Genomic DNA, 18,946 nt, shown 5'->3' on the forward strand with positions numbered 1-18,946 from the left:
ATCACATGACATTCTCCCTATGTATCTCACATCGTCTTCCTTCTTTGCATGCCTGTCTCTGTATATCTTTCTCTCTTCTTATAGGATGACAGTAATATTGGATAAAGGGCCCATTCTACTCCAGTATCACCTCATCTTAACTTATATCTTAATTACATCTGCAAAGATCCTACTTTCAAATAATGTCACATTCACAGGCACCAGGGATTAAGACTGCAACATATCTTTTTTGGGGATACGATTCGACCCCCAATAGAGATAATTTTTATCCTTTTGATGATTGTTGAAAGCTAGTTTCATAAGATAGGGGCAATGATTTCCCTCTTAGAGCTCAATGAATGCATAAAATATACTTTTAAACAAATTTTGCTTAAAGTCCTAATAAATAACCCAAATTCTTTTTTCTCCTCATTTATTTGACTTTGGAAAAGTATGAGAATCTTTTCCATAAAGTATTTTGAAATATTACACAATAGATCAGGTTTTAGAAAAAATGATCTTTCTAGTTCCTTTTCTGTACTGGTGTATGTTAACACCTTTGTGTTATTCCATTTTTCCTCTCCTCTATCTATCTACCTATGAGAATAGGCACTGATGTGTTTAATCACTCCTTTGGTTTACTGAGTGTATATGGGATTCCCAGCACTCTGTTGGGTGAGCAGGCTGTATACATGATTAAGATGTAGGTTTATCTTTCAAAGAGGTCTGAGTCCATAGAAGAGAGGAGAATAAACAATATTTAAAAGTGTAAAATTGTATAAGTGAGGAAGAGAGATATGTGTGCTAAACCATTTGATTAAGCATGAAGAAGAGAGCCCAGTTCTGCACAAATGGGCTGTGTATCTAGAAATCAGCAAAAACTTGCTTTCTTCTTCCCATCATTGGCTAAAAGATGAACTCACATAATACAAATCTGAAATATTTTCTTGCTTAAAATCTTTCAATGGTTTTTATTAATGATTGAGAATTTTTGTTTTATTTCATTACTTTGTAATTTTATTTTTCGTTCATATCTTTAAATTTGTCTCCATGTATATATTGTTTTATGCTTTCAACTTATCTTACTATATATGTACATTAAGTTAATCTTTAATTTTAACTTTGTGGTTCAGTCCACATTTAGACATTGAGTCAGAATTAGAATTTACTTCATGTGCATTGAGCAAATGAAGATAAAATATCTCTGAATAGAAAAGGCTAAATTTCGTAAAATGTTGACATTCTCAATCATTACAAATTCATTCATATTCAATGCAATACTAAACAATACCCAATATGACTACAGAGATAATTAATTCGATAAATAGATCTCAGTGTTTTACCTGGAATAAATAATGAGCTTATTATTGCAGAAAAAAAAAAGATGAAAACAGAGTAGCATAGAAGGACTGACCATAATATTTATTAAAATATTTTACTAAGCCATAGTAATTCAAATATTTTAGTACTGTGAAAAGATAGACTAGCTAATTAATGGAATAGAATAAATCGCTCAGAAACAAGCCTTAGAAAGTATGATAATTTGTGGTAACGAAGTCACTGTTTATTAGCAAGAAAATATATAATTGGTAGATAGGTGATAACGGGACATTTAGAGAGCTACATGAGAAGAAAAGTCAATTTAGATACCCACTCACTACACAACAAACAACAAAATAATTTGAGGTGGAATTAAATGTAAAAACTTGAACTTGGACTTTTGTTCTCACACATACAGGATTTTATCACCACAGAGATCTCTCTAATGTTACCCTCACATCCTTCTCCCTTATGTTATCATTCATTATCCCTGGAAATCACTAATTTATTTTCTGTTTCTGTAATATTGTTATTTCAAGAATATTATATAAAACATACAATGCAGTATACAGATGATGTGTTATAGAATTGTACTCTTGAAACCTATGCAATTTTATTAACTAATGTCACCCTAATAAATTTAATAAAATAGAAAGGAATTATACAGTATGACCTTTTGAAATTGGCTTTACTTTCACTTAACATGTTTTTGAGATCCATCCAAGTTGTTGTGTATATCAATAGTTTGCTCCTTTTTATTGCTGAGTAGTATTACATGATATGAATAGACTATGGTTAGTTTAACCGTTCACTTATTGATGGACATTTTAGTTGTTTCAATATTTAAAAACATTTCTTTTCCCTACCTTCTTGAGGGTTACTTGAACATATTTTGCAATTTCATTTTTATCTATAGTGTTTTTGAGTGCACTTCTTTACAAAGCTTTTTTTAATGTTTTAAAAACACTGTGGGGACTGGATACATATTTCAGAAGGGAAATATAAATTTGATAAAGAACAAAAAGAAAGATAGAGTTGTAAATGTCATAAATTTATTCAACATGCAAATTTTATTTATTTCCAATTGCTGTTCCTTCTTTCTCCCATTAACTTCTCTTCTGATAAGTCTTTGTTCTTCATTTCTGGAGAAATTCATTTGATGAGTGAGGTCCATAAGTTTCCATTTTCAAGCATTTCCATGTTCAAGTTCTAAATAGTAAAATAAATGGTAGAAATATTAGGGAAATTCTGTGATCTACTAAAGGAATTTTTTTATATTTCAATTATAAATATTTGAACTTAATAGATTTTAATTATTTTTAGTGATAAGGCTGTTCTCAGTTTTTAAAATATTTTAAAGTGGAGAACCTCAGGTTTCACAGCAGATCTTATATTGTCAAAGATGACCCCGTCCACCAACAAACATTTCTTATGCTGTGCTATATAGATAATTACAATGAAAGGTTTCCTGACCCTAACTAATAAAGTTTAGAAGCATCCTAGAAAGGTCATGGGTGATAAATGTATTGCCACTGGGTATAGAATGTAAACTAAATATTAGATAATTTGGTTCTTATATGTGGCAAATTCCTGAATTCATCTTCAAACAAGTCTCCCCAGACACCAGTAACTATACTTTACCTGCACTTTTCTACAGAGAAACTCTATAATACATTTGAAATAGTTTAAATCATAAATTATACACCAGGTTTTTAAAAATAATATGGTAAAGATATACTCAAGAAGCAGCTTAATGAAAGCAACAGATGTTTATTTTCTTTATGTTGGCTTTAGGTTTTACTGTTTATACTTTACCAGTACTGCAGGGAGCACTGTACTCTTCAATGGTGAATTCCTCTGAAATACAGAATGATGAGACAAAAAGAGTCAAGACATTCAGTAATAAGAACATGAACAATTAATTGTAAGTAAACTGTATGATTTAAACTAAAAAAGAGAGTATAAACACAGAGAGCGAAAAAAATCGACTTCCGTATTAAGCCATTTGGGATTGGGGTGTGGGGAGAGTAAGAGAAAATTGGTCTTGGATACAGAATTGAGAGCCAGATTTCACATATGGAAACTGTATCTATAGGACACTGTAGAGCCCTTTTTCACAGCTGTGTTTTTTCTCGTGGTTCTTCCTTTTTTGAACCTTTCCTTAGTCTAAGAAGAAGTAGAGTTTTAACACTACCAGCAGGCTATGATGCTATTTCTAATTCAAAATCATGAATAAATGAGTCCTGATATATTACAATGTTTACCAAATTTTGTTAGACTATTTAAGGCACAAGTCAAAAATAGATTTAATTTTAGGTTTCATATTACACACATCAGTAATGAGATGTGATGTTTTAGTCATTGTTACCCTTTTTATCTTCCTGGAAAAATTCAGTCCAGAACAAACAACTTTCTAAGAGAATTTAGAAAGAACTAATTTCCTTAGTGCTTTAAGATCAATTTATAAGAATGGCTCTAAAATTTATTTAGGGGGCACATGAGGGGTTAATGTGCAAGCACATGATTATTCAGTGACCATAAACTCACTTTTTCTTCCAATGAAATATTGTGGACTTTTGTTTTAGTTAAAGTGAGCTTTTACTAGGTTAGTCATGTTTTTCATTTCAAAGTTTAGTATATCTGAATCCCACTTACCTGTCTCATAATAATCATAGGCTTTTACTATAGCTGGTTTTAAATTCCCTACTTGGATGTCCTGTTCCACTGAGAAGGAAAAACTCAGGGCTTGTTTGGTTATCTGGAGAGAAATAAAAACTGAATTGGAATAAAAGATTAACTTAGTTGCTAATAATCATCTTCTCTTCTTAAGATATTATCAGACCCTATACTTATGCTATCCATTTGTACCAAAGCCCATGGAAAGAATAAGACATTTTGAGACTTGCATAACATACTCAATGGCAGATAGAAGAAAGGCAAAAAAGACAATTTTATGGAGAGTCAAATATAGTAAATTGAGCCTTATTGACCAGTTCTGCTTCATTTCCCTCTGTAGCTATTTTCTTCTCCTTCACTTGTGTATATGAAAAGCACTATTTGGAATCTGAATTTGTTTGTTAGAACCTCTAGTAGTTCTCCCAGATCTAGCAGAGTCACAGTGAATCTTACCTTGTCAAAGTAAATCAGGACATGGTTGGTGTTCACTTCAGTCCTTTGAATCTGAGGCCTGGCTTGGAGCTATTGACCAGGGGGATAAATGAGAGATATGGGATGAGGAAGTTCAGGCTGAGAGCAGTTTTCAGGTATTTATGATCTAAATGATTGCTCAGAAACATTCAAACTCCTACTTTTGATTTCTTCAAGAATCACAGTAATAACAATAAGTGTAATGATAAGAGTAATATTTATTAAAGCCTCCATATTATATATAATTTTGATATAATTACATAACATTATATAATGTTATATATAATTATATATAATTATCTATCTATATTATATATAATATGTAATTATATATAATATAAATAAATAATTGTCTTCCAACTATATATAAAAAGAAAAAAGTGGAGAATATATCATATATTTTTTACATATGTTACATATACATATATACATATATATGATATATTATCCACATGTATATATATATATGTATACATATATATATAGTTGAAAGATAATTCAAAAACACTCCACATACCTAGATGTTTCAGGGCCTGCTAGAACATTATTAGCCATATTTATGACTTATGCTTATACTTGAGATCACATAACAATGATACCCATTATTAAGATGATGGAAACACATTCCAGAAAAGCAAGTTTGAGGGAGTAAAACTCTTGAAAACTGAATCAATAAAAGAAAATAGACAAGCATAAATAGCAACATTTATCGTGACTTTGCTTTCTGCTATCTGTAAGGGATATAGGATTTACCTTTTTCACTGATGGTTTCACAGGTATGAAGCCTGATACCATCTTCACGTCGACAATGACCATGTTGGAGCTGGGGCGTTCCCCAGTATAACTATGAAATCAAGACACGGGGACAAGGCATTCAAAAAAAATTCTTTGGAATTCAGGATGGAAATCTTCCCTTCTCTTCTATTTCTAGTGTTTCCTATCCCTAACAACCACTCAGCTTCTCCATCTACTCTATTTGCTTTTGCTATGGTGGTTTAGAAAATCTATCACTATGAAATCACACTCTTCATGTATGGAACCATCATATTCTCAATGTTAAAGCTTTTCAGTAAATTTTTTTTGTTAATAAATATTGCAAAAATTCCATATTTATTATGTGTGACTTTGGACAGTGGAGTTCCTACACACAAGAAAATTAGTTTTATCATATTCTACATAAGTTCTGGTAGCAATTTAGGATTTACCTAATATTGATGTGAATCTGGAATTTCTTGTGAGAATCTATTCCATCACAATTCTTGGGAAGAGTATGAACATGTAGATCAAAGGGAACTTTCCTTTCTTTCTTAGGCAGGATGTTATATCTCAGGGATGTCTAAAAAAAAAATAGAACAAAATCCTTTATTTTTGCACTCAAATAGTCAATCTCTTCTAGTTGATTCATACTTCCCCTTAGCACACATTTCTTTTTCTATTTTGAAACTCAAATTTAATTCTTTTGACTTTTTCTCCCATTTACAGCATCCCCTAAACCCTGGCTGCCTCACCTGGAGATATACACATCCTGACCCCGACACCGTTGTGCTGTACTCCCCTGGAATCTCTGGCAATGGAACCTCCTGAAGCAATAGGCGATTGGCATCATCTACTAGAAATTCTTCTGAGAAGGTCTTTGAAGACTTGACAGTGACTGTAGCTGCTTTCTCTCTTTTAGTGAAAGTTGCTGCTCCATATTTGGACAGTGCTTGGAGAGCTACCACCGTATCCTGAAAAAGATGAGTGCAGAAATCACAGGAGGAAGGTAACAAAATCATACTAGATATCAACACTACTTTCTCTCTCAGAGTTATTTAGCCATAAACACAGTTCATTAAATGAATTTCAGTTCACATGGTTATTGATCATGAACTATTCTAGGTACTCTGGAGGGAAGTGAAGACGTTTCCTCATTCAAGTAGTTTACAATATACATATGGAACTAAGACTCAAATATTTGACACAAAGCAAAAGCTATTTCGATAATTTATAAATTATGTAACAATATTTGTTGTAAAAATTCAGAGAAGGGGGAAGAAATTGTAGCTAGATGAGTAAGAGAAGATTGTGAAGGTGAGAAATATGATTACTCTGAATAGTGAGAAAACTTTATATAGACAGAAGAGAGGCATCAGGGGGTAGCAGAGTGGCAAATATTATAAGTGAAGACATAGAGAAGGGAATGAGCCAATTCCAGAAAAAATGAAAGATCAGCCTAAATAGATAGAAATATTCATGTTTACTGTGGAGAGGAAATATGTTAGGTAAAATATCAGATAATTTTAGTCTTCGGATGGAAAAATGATTTACATTATTAGGGAAGTAATCTTATAAGAGCATCGCTTTAGGACTATTGATCTACTTTACAGCTGATGGTCCATGAAGGAGAGAAGATATAAGAGACTGTACAAAGTACATGGCAATAATCCATATATAAAATAGTGAGGCTGGAACCTTTATGGTGATGGAGGAAAGTGTGAATTAGAAACATCATTCGATTATTTAACTCCTAGAATATGGTTGTGTCTATGTATGTAATAATATATTTAATTTTCTTCCTAGAGTCTGTCCACATACCTGAGTGGAGGAGAAGCCTCCATTGGGGTTTTGCTGCTTAGTGATCCATTTCACAATACGTGAGGCTACAGACAGGTCTTCTGAAGATGGGGCAGGCTGGGCAGTAAGATAGGTAAGGAGCAAGTAAGATGTCATCTCCACTTCAGCAGAAGGAGCCCGGAGTTGATAATAGAGTGACTTATCTTCTTGAAGTTTCCTGGGACGTTGCCAGTGGATTGAGTCCTCTTTGAAATGAAAGAAGACATACTCTTAAGCTTAGAGAATGATTTCAAAACCTAATTCATGAATGATCATTATAATTAGAGCTCAAGTAGTGAATTGATGTAAATGAAATAAAAGTGTAAAAGTATTACCAATCAAGCAATTTTTTGTTTGAAGTAAATTAGTAAATTAGAAAGTAAATTAGTATTCCAGCAAATCACACTGTGTCTTGTGTAATGTTAGAAGTTGGGCTCTATAGAGTAGATAAGGTATAAATTGATAAAGTGATCTATGTTACCTAGAGAATTTGTGTTCAGTCGATGATAATTTCTCTTATTATCTTATAATAATATAGTATAATATAATAATGATATAATATAATCATAGTATAATATAATATAGTAAACATAATCATAATCACAGGTATGAGTTTACTAGGTCCTCTCCCTTCTTCTGATAACTGGTGATTTTTGGAAGTAAATTTTGCAGTAGCCTCTCTTACCTTCTTTCACAGCCTCTTTGTCCAGTGACTCAAGCAGCGCACTGCGCTTGGCATGGTTTCCTGCTAGGGCAAAGGCATAGGCTAACAATGCTTTGGTATAGACAAGACTTCCCTGGGTCTCTGAGGTGGATCCCCAGGCATTTTCCAGGCAGAAGAGAGCATTGCGGACAACCGGGTGCTATAAAGATGAAAGGAGATCTTAAGAGAGAAGAACCAGGTGAATAAACTGTCCCCAAGCTAACCCGTGATTAAAAGCCCCTGTGTGCCTGTGTCACCTCACAGTGTGAACCAGAAAATAATTTCCTTTGCAGCTTCCAAAAGGATATAGACCTTCATGTTTCAGTGAAATATATCAAAATAAATAACGAAAACCACAAGTCATTTTCCTCAGAGATTCATAGTTTCATGATTTTTTTTTTCTGACATTGTGAGAAGCGGATACAGGGAATGTGCTAGTACATACAGTGACAGGCAGTGGCATCTCCAGCAGAGCAATGGTGATGTAGGCAGAGAGCGTTACCTCATCATCTACTCCACCCTGTAAGGATCAGAGGCAGAGATAATCAAACACTACAATATTCATTAGCTAGAGTTGGCTAGCTCTACATTTCCTCTTGGACATCTTCACTAGAAAGCACCTTTTCTCAAGAAAAATTATTGATTTTCCTCCTTCTTCCTCCACCCTAAAATTCTTGAACCTGTCCCAAATCCCTTTCCCTAACTTTTAGTAATATATTGTTTTTTTTTTTTGCACAACGCACAATTTTCATTCAATAAAAACTGATTAATTTTTTACTAGATCAAAAGCTTTAGAGTTTACCATCCTTCCTTAAAACTATGTTACCTGGACTCGAGGAATCAACAGGAGCATCATCGCTCTTACATATTACCCTCTTTAGGAACCAGAACAATATTAAAGGCATCATCACCTTAATAGCATTGTTTAGCAGTGATCCAGAGTGCTGGAAACAACCATTTTCCTTTTGCTTCTGTGAGAGCCAGGTGAGGGAATTCAGGATGTGTGAGTCCTCCACAAAGATATATGACCGGGCTTGAGAAAAGGACTTGAGCACAAATGCAGTGAGCCTGTCCAACAAAGAAGAAACAGATTTGAGGACCATCTCATTTTTAAAGCTCACCTGTGCACTGCCTCTAGACATTGGTTTACATAATTCAGTGAAGGAAATTGTTGGGAGAAATTGGTGGGGAAATGATACTTGAATAACTAAATATTCTCTTGTTTGTCCAGCAAATATCTGAGTCTGTTTTTTAAATCTCTCGATGTTATTGGTTTCTCCAGGGTTGATGCTTTTCACTTTTTTTTCCCCTCATGAAATGTTTGTTGGAGCCTTAAGCCTTCCCACAACCAAAACTTTTATTTTTATGATTTTACTGCTTCATGGTATCTTTATGTCCATTTCATCCTCTTCCTTCTGAATGCACAGGGTACAAAGCTTCTTCCTTGATTATTTCACATTATGATGCTTTCTGCTTTATATTTCCATTTTGGGAGATCTTTATTTTACTGCTATTCACTCTGCTGTCAGAGCAGGTAAGCTTTCATCGATGAATGGTAAGATCATACACATATGGGTTTTTAAAAGATAATAGATTTCCATTAAAGAACTTTAGGCATCAGAGAATAGCTAATTCCAGAATTGTGAAATATGACAGATCTACAAAGAGCATATGGAAGTAATTATCTTACCAAGTGTTTCCCTGTCTTCTACCATCATGATCCCCAAAGGTGCTGTATGAACCATCGTTGTGCTTATAATTCAACTGTCTTTGGTACCCTGAAGAGGAAGTTTTCATAACTTTATGAAATAGCGGAGATATTGGAGAGTGACTTTCCTCAAAACTTGTTTAGGAGTCATAGGAAAACTGCTATTTTATTAAGGTATCTCTAGGACCTGATGATACCATTGAATTTTCTGATTTTATAGTGAAACATTTTATTGGCTATTACAGCAACAATAATTATTAAATCTTAACCAAAGGGATATGAATTTGAATTCAGTGAAGAAGATATTAAGAAACTCAATTAAGGTTTCTCCTATTAGGGTAATCTCTTACCACTGATGAGGTGGCCTATGGCTTTGGACTTGACCTTCTCTGTCAGCTGTCGTGTCTCATTCAGATAGTTCAGAACATAGATGTTAGGGACAAAAAGGACCATATTTTGCTCTCCACAACCGTAAGGCATCTGGAGAAGATTCTGAAGATTTTGCATTGCAGAGCCTAGTATATCACCTTAGGAATGAAAAATATAGTAAAATCTGAAGAACTCAGAGCTGAGTTACGTTGGGATAGGAAGATAGATTACTAGCTAAGTGAGAGGTCAATTCATTTGTGAAGGGGAGGACAAGAAAGAATAAAAGGTGAAGAAAAACAAGAAATAGAAAAAAGAAAAAAATGAGAAAAATAAAGGAGATGTTTCAAGAATGGAAAAAAAAAACGGAAAAAACTGAATGGCAGGATACATCTTTTCTGATCCTGCAACATGTCTGGTAAAAATTAACTATTTTCACATTTATTAGGAAGTATCACTACATACTAAGTCTCTTGAAGATAAGGACAGAGAGGTGACCCTTCATGTTTTTTTTAGTATATCAAGATATATATTTATATCTGTCTCTTTATATATGTCACATCTATTCAACCCCCTTTCTGACTAATAAATGATGCAATCCTTAGCTCAGTGCTCTTTTTCTCAATCCAGTGTCTAGAGTCAGTGACTTCATTAGCCATGAATGATGAGGCCCCATGCGCTAGAGTTATGGAGACGAACAGCTGCTTCCTTTGGTCTGGGAGACTCACCCAAAACTGAATATGTTGCCCTGGCAGATCCTTCAACCACATTTGAAGGTACTTTTAGTGACAACTTTTCAGGTACTCCAGTTTCTAATGAAAGAAGACAAATACGTATATAAGGGAAGGAAAAAGCAAGATAAATGTTTTATTTTTGTTTAAATGTTTTCCCCTATATGATCAAGACCTAACCTCTCATTTCTCTTGGTCATTATATAATTTCTTTAATACAATCCAAGTTTCTCCTAAAGCCTCAATTCATCTCATAGTGCAGTTCATATTAATCATATACATTTGTGCTAAATTTCTATAGATTTCTTTATGTGCATATCTTGTGGTATTTTTATTTCTTTCTCTTCATGTTAATTTCTGCTAATTTTTTTTGTTAAATCACATTTATTCCATAATATGTAGTAAGTGCATGCAATATACAGGTTCTGTTTTAAGTGCAAAGATATAGCAATTTTCAAAACACATTTCCTGACTTCCTGGAATTTTAATTTTAATAAATATTAATAAATACTTAATAAATATTTACTATAATAGATGTTAAGTTCTGAGGGGAGAATTAAAGCAGAGTATATGTTCATATAGGTGAGCTAACAAGACAAGGCAAATCAGGAAGTGCAGGGTGTAAAGAGAGGACTCTACTAAATAGCTCATTGACGCAAAATCATAGGTGATTGAAAACTTTAAATAAGTCAGAGAATAAGATTTATAGATATCTAGGTGAAGAGACTTCCAAGTAAAAGGAACAAAAAGTGAAAAGACTCCAGATATCAGAGCATGCTGGATGTGTTCCAAGAGCAGATTACATCTGAAGTTGTTCTTAAAATAACATGTTTAAACAAATAAACAAACATGAGTACATGTTTCTTACTTTTTAAACTATAATTGAATAATAAATAGTACTAGTTTCACGTAGATATTGTAATATTCTTAAAACTATTTAGAGAGTTTTGGGAAGCTTGGTTTTGTATTGGAAAGAATCCTGTCCTACTGTTAATCAATTTCATCCTCATTAATTGCCAAAAGCTTCTAGGTAAGCCTTCTAACTTCTTTATGCCTTCATCAGGAAAAAGTTCTTCATCAAATATCCTTAGATTTGTACATGGGAAAGTACATAATTTTATTTTTTCTCAGAGGACATGTCCCAAAAGCTGTTCTACAACCATATACTTTGGCAAGTGGCTTAATATGAGGACTTCATCTATTTTTGACACTTACCTGATGCACAGAGGAGTGTGTTGAAAGTTTCTTCTTTTTCTATTCCTTCAGGCTTTACATTAAAAAAAAAAAGTAAAATGATACTGAGTATGTAAGAGAAAAATCAATCAATTTAAAGTAGAGAAAATGTTAGTAAAAAAAATTGACTTGTGGATACAACTATATTTTTGGAAATTAAATGTCCCTGTCACATACATATTATATAATAAGATTTTGAGAAAGTATACCTGCATACCTCAACTAGTAAGGGCTTGACTACAGTATCCTTCTGCCCAAGTGCTGGGACTTTAGGTGCCTCATTGCCACACAATTCCTGAGACTGCAAGGCTTCCGCAGTAGCTGTGAAATTCACCTTTCCTGGGGAATAAGATTCTTAAAGAGTTAAACAGGGATTCTCTATTGAATGGTTTTTTTTCTTTTTAAATTTCCCCAATTTATATAATGGTTATCTTTTGATTGATCATTGTTAGAGGAGACAAAACATATATCTGACTCAGAGATGAAAGCAAATCATTACAATATAAGAAGGTGGATTTGTCAACAACTTTATGACTCACCCAGTGACTTTGGGGTCACGGCCCAGGATAAAGTTTTCTGCCTATTTCCACAGACACAGTGAGATTCTTCATTCTTCTCAACTGGGACAGCCAAGAAGGCAGAAGAGTCTTCGAGTTGCACGCTGACCTGCCCCCCGCACCCACCCACAAGTATGAGAAAGATCATAGGCAGAAGGTCAGTAATAGAGGAATGAGCTTAAAGGGACAATACATACTAATTGAGATGCTTTGAGAAATTGTTCAAACAAGGTAAATCCTGTCAAATACTTTGCTGTTTAGATGTTTGCAGTAAGGGAATTGAAAAACTGATAGAAATTAGGATAAATGCTCAGGATTTAGGCTTGTGCCAACACAAAGAGGGGATATTTTTCTTAGAGTGAAAAACTGAAGTAAAATCAGGTGTAAATAATATCTGAATTTAGTAATAGACAGATAATATAGAATCCCAAATGAATATAACCTTACCACCTTGAACCTGTCAGGTAGTTTTGCTTTTAGTACCTAGTCCATTTCAAAATTAGGTTGCATCATATTCTGTTATGATTTACTGAGAGATTACCTAGGATACCTATGTAACGAATGGCGATTGTGTCCCTTCCTTCTGCTTTTGCTCCCTTCTAGAGAAGAGCCCTTACCCGAATGCAGTAGGACAAATAGTTGAACACAGTGACTTTGAGTGCAAAGACTTCTCCTCGCACCACAGAGTAGGGAAGAGTGAGTTCTAGGAAGAAGGGCTGGAAGACTTGAAGAGAGATGATGGGGGAGAGGCCAAGCCCTGTTGTTCCAGACAAGCAGAGTGCGCTGGCCTTCCACTCTGTAATGGTGTCAGGGACCTTCATTGCCAGCTCACTGCTACCTGATAAACTAGTGAAAAGAAAAAGAGTAGGAAAGTGAATGAATCTCTTTTTTAGCGTGGACCATAGCATGATAACTTAGTGACCTAAGTAAATGTTAACTTGATATATTGTTTACCACTATTAATGAGGTCTCTGAAAGTTTTTCTTTTCTTTTTAGAGATGAGGGTAGCTTCCTGCTGTCTATTATTTTGGGTATCTCAGGACCAAATTAGAAAAAAAAATGCATTGTTTAACTATGAGATAAATGAACTACGAACCTAAATATTGACTAGAAAAAAGCAGAGCAGAAATGAAAGGATCAGAAACCAAGGATAAATAACACCAAAACCAAAGAAGATAATTTGAGTCTTTTTCTAAATTAAATTCTAGGCAATACACAACTTACTCAAGTCGCACCAAGTCCCAGATCCAGGTTTCAGGGAAATACTTCCGGACTGTCTCTCTTACTTCCTCAACTGAAAAGTATTCTCTTGTCATCATAGAAGGATAAGGTGCCATTGCACCGTGTCCCACAGCTAAGGTGGGTACACTCTCTGTGGAAAGACAATGAGCAGGGCTCAATATAAACCTCATTTTTATCATTAGTTTCTTATAATTGTCTTATTTATCAAGTAAAATAAGGTCTCAGGGAATGTTTATTATTGGAATGTTTATAATTGTCTTATTTATCAAGTAAAATAAGGTCTCAGGGAATGTTTATTATTGGAACAGTTTAAGCTACAAGCTTTTTACTTTGTTCACTTATTTATTTGTCCTATAGGAAGGTTAATCCTATTTCTTCTTCAAATAGTTTAGAGGTAAATGTATTTTTTTCTAGAAATGAAAACAAATGTAGCTCTCCCTAAGCTGATTTTTCAACTGGTGGAGGAAAGAATAAAGAGTAATTTAATACACCAAATATTGCCTTTACACTGAAATGACGATCACGTGTTCTCCATTTGTGGTAAGAATTTAAAAAAAGAGGAATGAACAGTAGCTACAGGAAGAGAATTTCAGGAATGATACTTTTTATTTAACAGTACATAAGATCTAGAGACATTAACAACAGGATATAATAAAGTATATGTTATAGAAAGCAAAAACTCAGTAAAGAACAAAAGATGAACTTCAGATTGCCCAGAAAAGACTTTACCGAAGTATAACTTAAGATAATCATTGAAGGATGAGAAACAGGAGAATGGAGAAGGCATTTCAAGAAAACGATTATGCAAGATTGAAAGAGATGCTCCAAAGAGATCGTGAAGAACTTACCCCTCTGGAGTAGAATGTCTATTTCAGTGGTGCGTTTAACATAGTTGAGTAAATAGTAGGTAATTATATAATAAAACATCATGAAGATTAACACAAATAAATTAGATCTATTAAGGCAGGAGGTAGCTTGATTAAAAAGTGATACTACAGACATCAGAAGATATATGAAGACAGCATGTACAATATATACATATAAATATATATTGCATATATGATAATAGAATTGGACATGCTCTTTTAAAACCTTAAGTACTATAAATCTATGAATTCTAGAAGTAGTGACTACGTATGAGAAATAAGTACGTGTTAAAAGTAATGTTTAAGGGTGATATGCCTTTCACAATAGATGAGCCAGATTGAAGTAGAGAAAGATTGGAGGCAAGGAAGGTAAATTATTTTTAAGTAATTTGGGACAAGACTACGGTGATATAACTGAAAATAAAAAGGAAAGAATGAATAGGTGACAAATATCAAATGAAAATTTGTAGAGTATAGAATATTTGGGATAAGAATATAATGATGGTACTCTGTTTTAAGTTTTCTTTTTACTAACATGTTTTCTCTTAAGATTGGAAAGAAAATATTCACTTGGCATTAAGAAGGATATGGTAATAAACTAATAGTGCTTTTCAGTTTTTTAAACAAAGAACATGCTATTATAATTCACGTACATCATAATTATATTTTTTTCATTTTATGCTCACAAGATCTCAGTGACTTTGGTGGTGTCATTCTGACTTTAGATACGAAGAACTTGAGCCTCTGAAATGGTAAATGAATCTGCAAGTTTTAAAGTCATGTATGTCACCCCAGATAGGAGTATGATGCAAATATGTCCTTTTGCTCTTAGCATGGTGTTCTTTTTCACTATACAGAATTTTCTATCCATCGAGGGAATATTTTTATTCACTCCCTTGTTTTCAACTAGAACTTTATTCATTGTCTTCCCAGATAAATAATTTCTACTTTATTAAATTAAAAAAAAAAACACTTTATATCGCTACATTTCTTTTTAGAAAGCAGGATTAGTAGACATCCACATATGCAGAGAGAAATTTCTCTAGCCCTGATAGCAGTAGAAAAGAATTCTCAAACTTAGAATCTTTTCAACTTTTCTTCATCACCAGGTATACTTGAATCATACAAAGACTAGTAGTATATCTGCCAAAAGGTGAATTATTCTATTTTGTTCAATATATCAAAGCCACTTTGATTTCCATAAAAGAATATGACAGGAACAGTTAATATCCATATACTCCATATCTCTCAGCCTCTCTTGCAACTATAGTGGATATGCTATATGCCACTTCCCCTGCTGGCCATAAAAGTCACGTGCACACTTACTTCTCTCTCCTGTGGTGGTAGCCTTGAAAGGCCCTTTGGAGATGATAGAGTGACAAGATAAAAGTAAAATGGATATCTCTGACTTATGATTAATAGGAAGCTGTTCTGGAGAGCTACTGGACTCACGAGCAGTTTTAGTGTGAGCAAAAAATAAACTTATATGCTTAGTCATTGAGATCTGGGGGTTTGTTTGTTACTATCTTATCCTGATTAATTTAGGTATTGAATTCATAGTAGTTAAGGAGACTCTGAAGTAGCAAGACTATTAAAGGCTAGGACAAAAATCAGTCAATTTTGATTTGAGAGAGAGAGAGAAATGATAATTGCTAAAAAAATCCTATTTATTAGGGTAAAAATGTTACTTGAAGAAAATTTACCAAAAAATTGCTGGAGAGTTATAACATTTGATACTTAGAAAAATAGCTTTTTATCCCAACCCAACCCAGCAAAACAATTTTTCTTTCCTATTATTCTATTTTCTATTATTTTATAATCGAAATATAATATAACAATATTTTCTATTATTCTATCAAACAAATAAATCTTACCTTGAACATAGGCAATAGGCGCTTCATTATATACCTGAGGCAGCTGACAAAAATGTGGCTTGTGGATTTTTGAGTTGGTAAAAATATTTAATCCTTCAGACTAGAAGAAAATTAATTATTAGAGCATATTGGCAATCCAATCTTGAAACTGGAATATTTTATTACATTTATATTACACTTTCACTATTGTACGTATGGCCCATAAAATCATCATGAAAATTCCACATGATAGAAAAGAAAGCTATTTCATAAATACAAAAATAGTCACAGAAAGTCCAATTTACTCTGTTAGTGAATGGGAATTGTGATTAGAACTCAGTACTGATTCTTATTTCTGAATTTCGTCTGCTGTATGCTTATGCCTTCTTAATTATCTTTTGTATCCAGGAAACTGAGTACGTTAGCCTTGAATGTTTTCTTCCCTTCCTCCACCCTGCCAAAGCAAATAAAATATATATGCATATGTAACATATATATCTTTATCTCTCTCTATATATATGCATGTACACACATACATCATAGCTTTATTGCAGAGAATAATTTTTTGTTCTTTTTCATTTGAAATTATAAGGTTGCATATTGGAATTTTTTCCATATTCTTAGTAAACTTTAGTTTGTGTTTTTGGAAAATAGGCCTTTCCTTGAATAGCTATGCTCAATTCATCCTTTTTTTATGTGATTTATCCTTTCCTCTTCTCTTTGTCAGTTTTTTTTTTTTAACTATCTTGAATCTCTGCATCCAAAACACACTGCAGATGCCCACAGCAGCCTGATTCCTAGAAGCCACCTGTTCCCAACTTCTTCTTTCTTCAATAGTCACAGTTAAATACTACTTTCTGTGCCATCTCAGAGTACATGGGAAACCGTGGGACTCTGAGCACAGTGCTCAGTGATGGTAGTGATATGGAATAGGGAGAAAAAAGAAAGAAATGTTTAACAATGAAGCAGTGAGCTAAGAAACCTAAAAAGTCCTCTTTCTATCTTTCTACCACCAGCTCATTTACGATTCTGGAGGCTTTTAATTTAAATTGCTCTCAGCTAAGCTGTACATCTCAAAATCGTGATTTATGCTTTCCTCAAGGTATAATGAGACTTTTTACTTCTTTTTTGTTAGTGATCAGATTTAGCCTCACAACCTGGATAAAGTCTCCTTTCATAACTCTTCCCACTTATAGTTAATCCTAAAGATAGACATTTTATCTAACATAATTAAAGCACACTAACATCTCTACTCCAAATCTTGGAAATCCTTTCTTCATGAAAGGCTACTTTCAGTTTTCTTGAAATTTTACTGCACTAAAGGTGATGGCTCAAGCATTGTACTTGGTGTATTCAGACAACCAACATGTATTTATTGTGCAAATGACTGATATAATGTCTGCCAATGAGGTACTCATTTTTCCAGGAGTGTCAGAGGTACTATAATATATTTTCACATATTGGGATCTCTGTGAATCACTGAGAAGGGAATATGACAGTGGTAATTAGCTTTCGAATCAGCTTAGATAAGGTTGTGGGCCCTTAAAGTATACCACTTGCTGTCTAAAGTGCCAGAGAAACTCATGATCAAATATCTGTATATATACAAAGTTCGCTGTACCTCTGAGGTTTTAATATAGTGTTGTTAACTACAGCTTTGTTGGGGGCAGAGCAGGATTAGATTCTAGAGCTTAGAAGTCCATTTATTCTCCATCTTAACAAAGACTTAAAAATCAGTTTTGGTTATGTTTTCAGGAAGAACTACCTCAAAGATTCTGTAAACATCATCATCATCCATGATCTGCTTTGGTGTGTAAATGATTCCGTTGTAAGTTATGTCTTCTGCATTTATGCATTTTCCACTATCTTCATTCATGAAACCTCCATATCTAGCACTAAAGACATTCTTTACTGGTAACAAATTATAGATCTGCAAAATTAAGAGAACAATGAGAAAACTCTTTTTTTGTTTGTTTGATTAAGTGTGATAATGTTCAATTGAGCCAGGATTGAAAAGATTATGGTGTTTATTTAACACTCCCATGCCAATATTGTAAAAAGCAACATAGAGAATCATGGAGGGACATTGAAAGGTTATAGATTCTAATCTTCTTGCTGTACAAAAGAAATTAATATATAAAGAAATCGAATTAATTGATCAAAGTCTCAGAGCCCATTTTGGCTGAGAAAGAATAAAACCCAAGTCATCTGTCTCCTAAGTCCAAATGTCTACTTTAAAAAAAAAGCAAAATATGTGGACAGTACAGAGAAATGTAACAAGAGAACAAAATCCACTTTTAATGCCATCACCCAGAAATAATTTCTGTAAATACTTGATTAATTTCCTTTTCTTATTTTTTTGATTAAGTTCTTACCAAGTTTTTTATTTACATTTTTTGTAAATCTACTATTGTAGGACCAAGTTTAGCTTGAGAAAAACTAGGTGCAGTTTTTCTCTGAAGTAAATCAATTCCAGTTCAGTTTTTGCTCAGTGCCTAGTGTGAGGCCACCTGCACAGCCATACAGTGTTCAGGCCACTAAACACACACTGGACTTCACGCAGATCTCCTATTCTGGCTGCTGTCGTTTCTTATCTGTGCTACTACTATAACCTTCTGTTTCCATTTTTTCATTCTTGTTCTCATACTC

At 33.6% G+C, this 18,946-nt stretch overlaps 1 protein-coding gene across 1 annotated transcript in view; it reads right to left on the reverse strand.

Moving 5' to 3' along the window:
• Positions 1–3,103: 3,103 nt before the first annotated feature.
• The window catches only part of LOC102896025 (pregnancy zone protein), a 39,071-nt gene continuing 23,228 nt past the window's right edge, over positions 3,104–18,946 (reverse strand). Inside the window, exons 16-35 of the mRNA XM_006914723.1 lie at positions 18,063–18,227; positions 16,326–16,418; positions 13,561–13,706; positions 12,954–13,182; positions 12,319–12,445; positions 11,997–12,118; positions 11,762–11,813; positions 10,544–10,627; positions 9,800–9,976; positions 9,432–9,519; positions 8,653–8,809; positions 8,187–8,261; positions 7,724–7,901; positions 7,021–7,244; positions 5,955–6,173; positions 5,652–5,782; positions 5,200–5,290; positions 4,429–4,497; positions 3,955–4,057; positions 3,104–3,156 (exon numbers count right to left, since the gene is read on the reverse strand). Of these exons, the coding sequence (XP_006914785.1) occupies positions 3,104–3,156; positions 3,955–4,057; positions 4,429–4,497; positions 5,200–5,290; positions 5,652–5,782; positions 5,955–6,173; positions 7,021–7,244; positions 7,724–7,901; positions 8,187–8,261; positions 8,653–8,809; positions 9,432–9,519; positions 9,800–9,976; positions 10,544–10,627; positions 11,762–11,813; positions 11,997–12,118; positions 12,319–12,445; positions 12,954–13,182; positions 13,561–13,706; positions 16,326–16,418; positions 18,063–18,227 (2,583 nt within the window). The remainder of the gene's footprint in view (positions 3,157–3,954; positions 4,058–4,428; positions 4,498–5,199; positions 5,291–5,651; positions 5,783–5,954; positions 6,174–7,020; positions 7,245–7,723; positions 7,902–8,186; positions 8,262–8,652; positions 8,810–9,431; positions 9,520–9,799; positions 9,977–10,543; positions 10,628–11,761; positions 11,814–11,996; positions 12,119–12,318; positions 12,446–12,953; positions 13,183–13,560; positions 13,707–16,325; positions 16,419–18,062; positions 18,228–18,946) is intronic.

This window comes from Pteropus alecto, unplaced genomic scaffold, assembly GCF_000325575.1.
Source record: "Pteropus alecto unplaced genomic scaffold, ASM32557v1 scaffold94, whole genome shotgun sequence".
NCBI classification, from domain to species: Eukaryota; Metazoa; Chordata; class Mammalia; order Chiroptera; family Pteropodidae; genus Pteropus; species Pteropus alecto.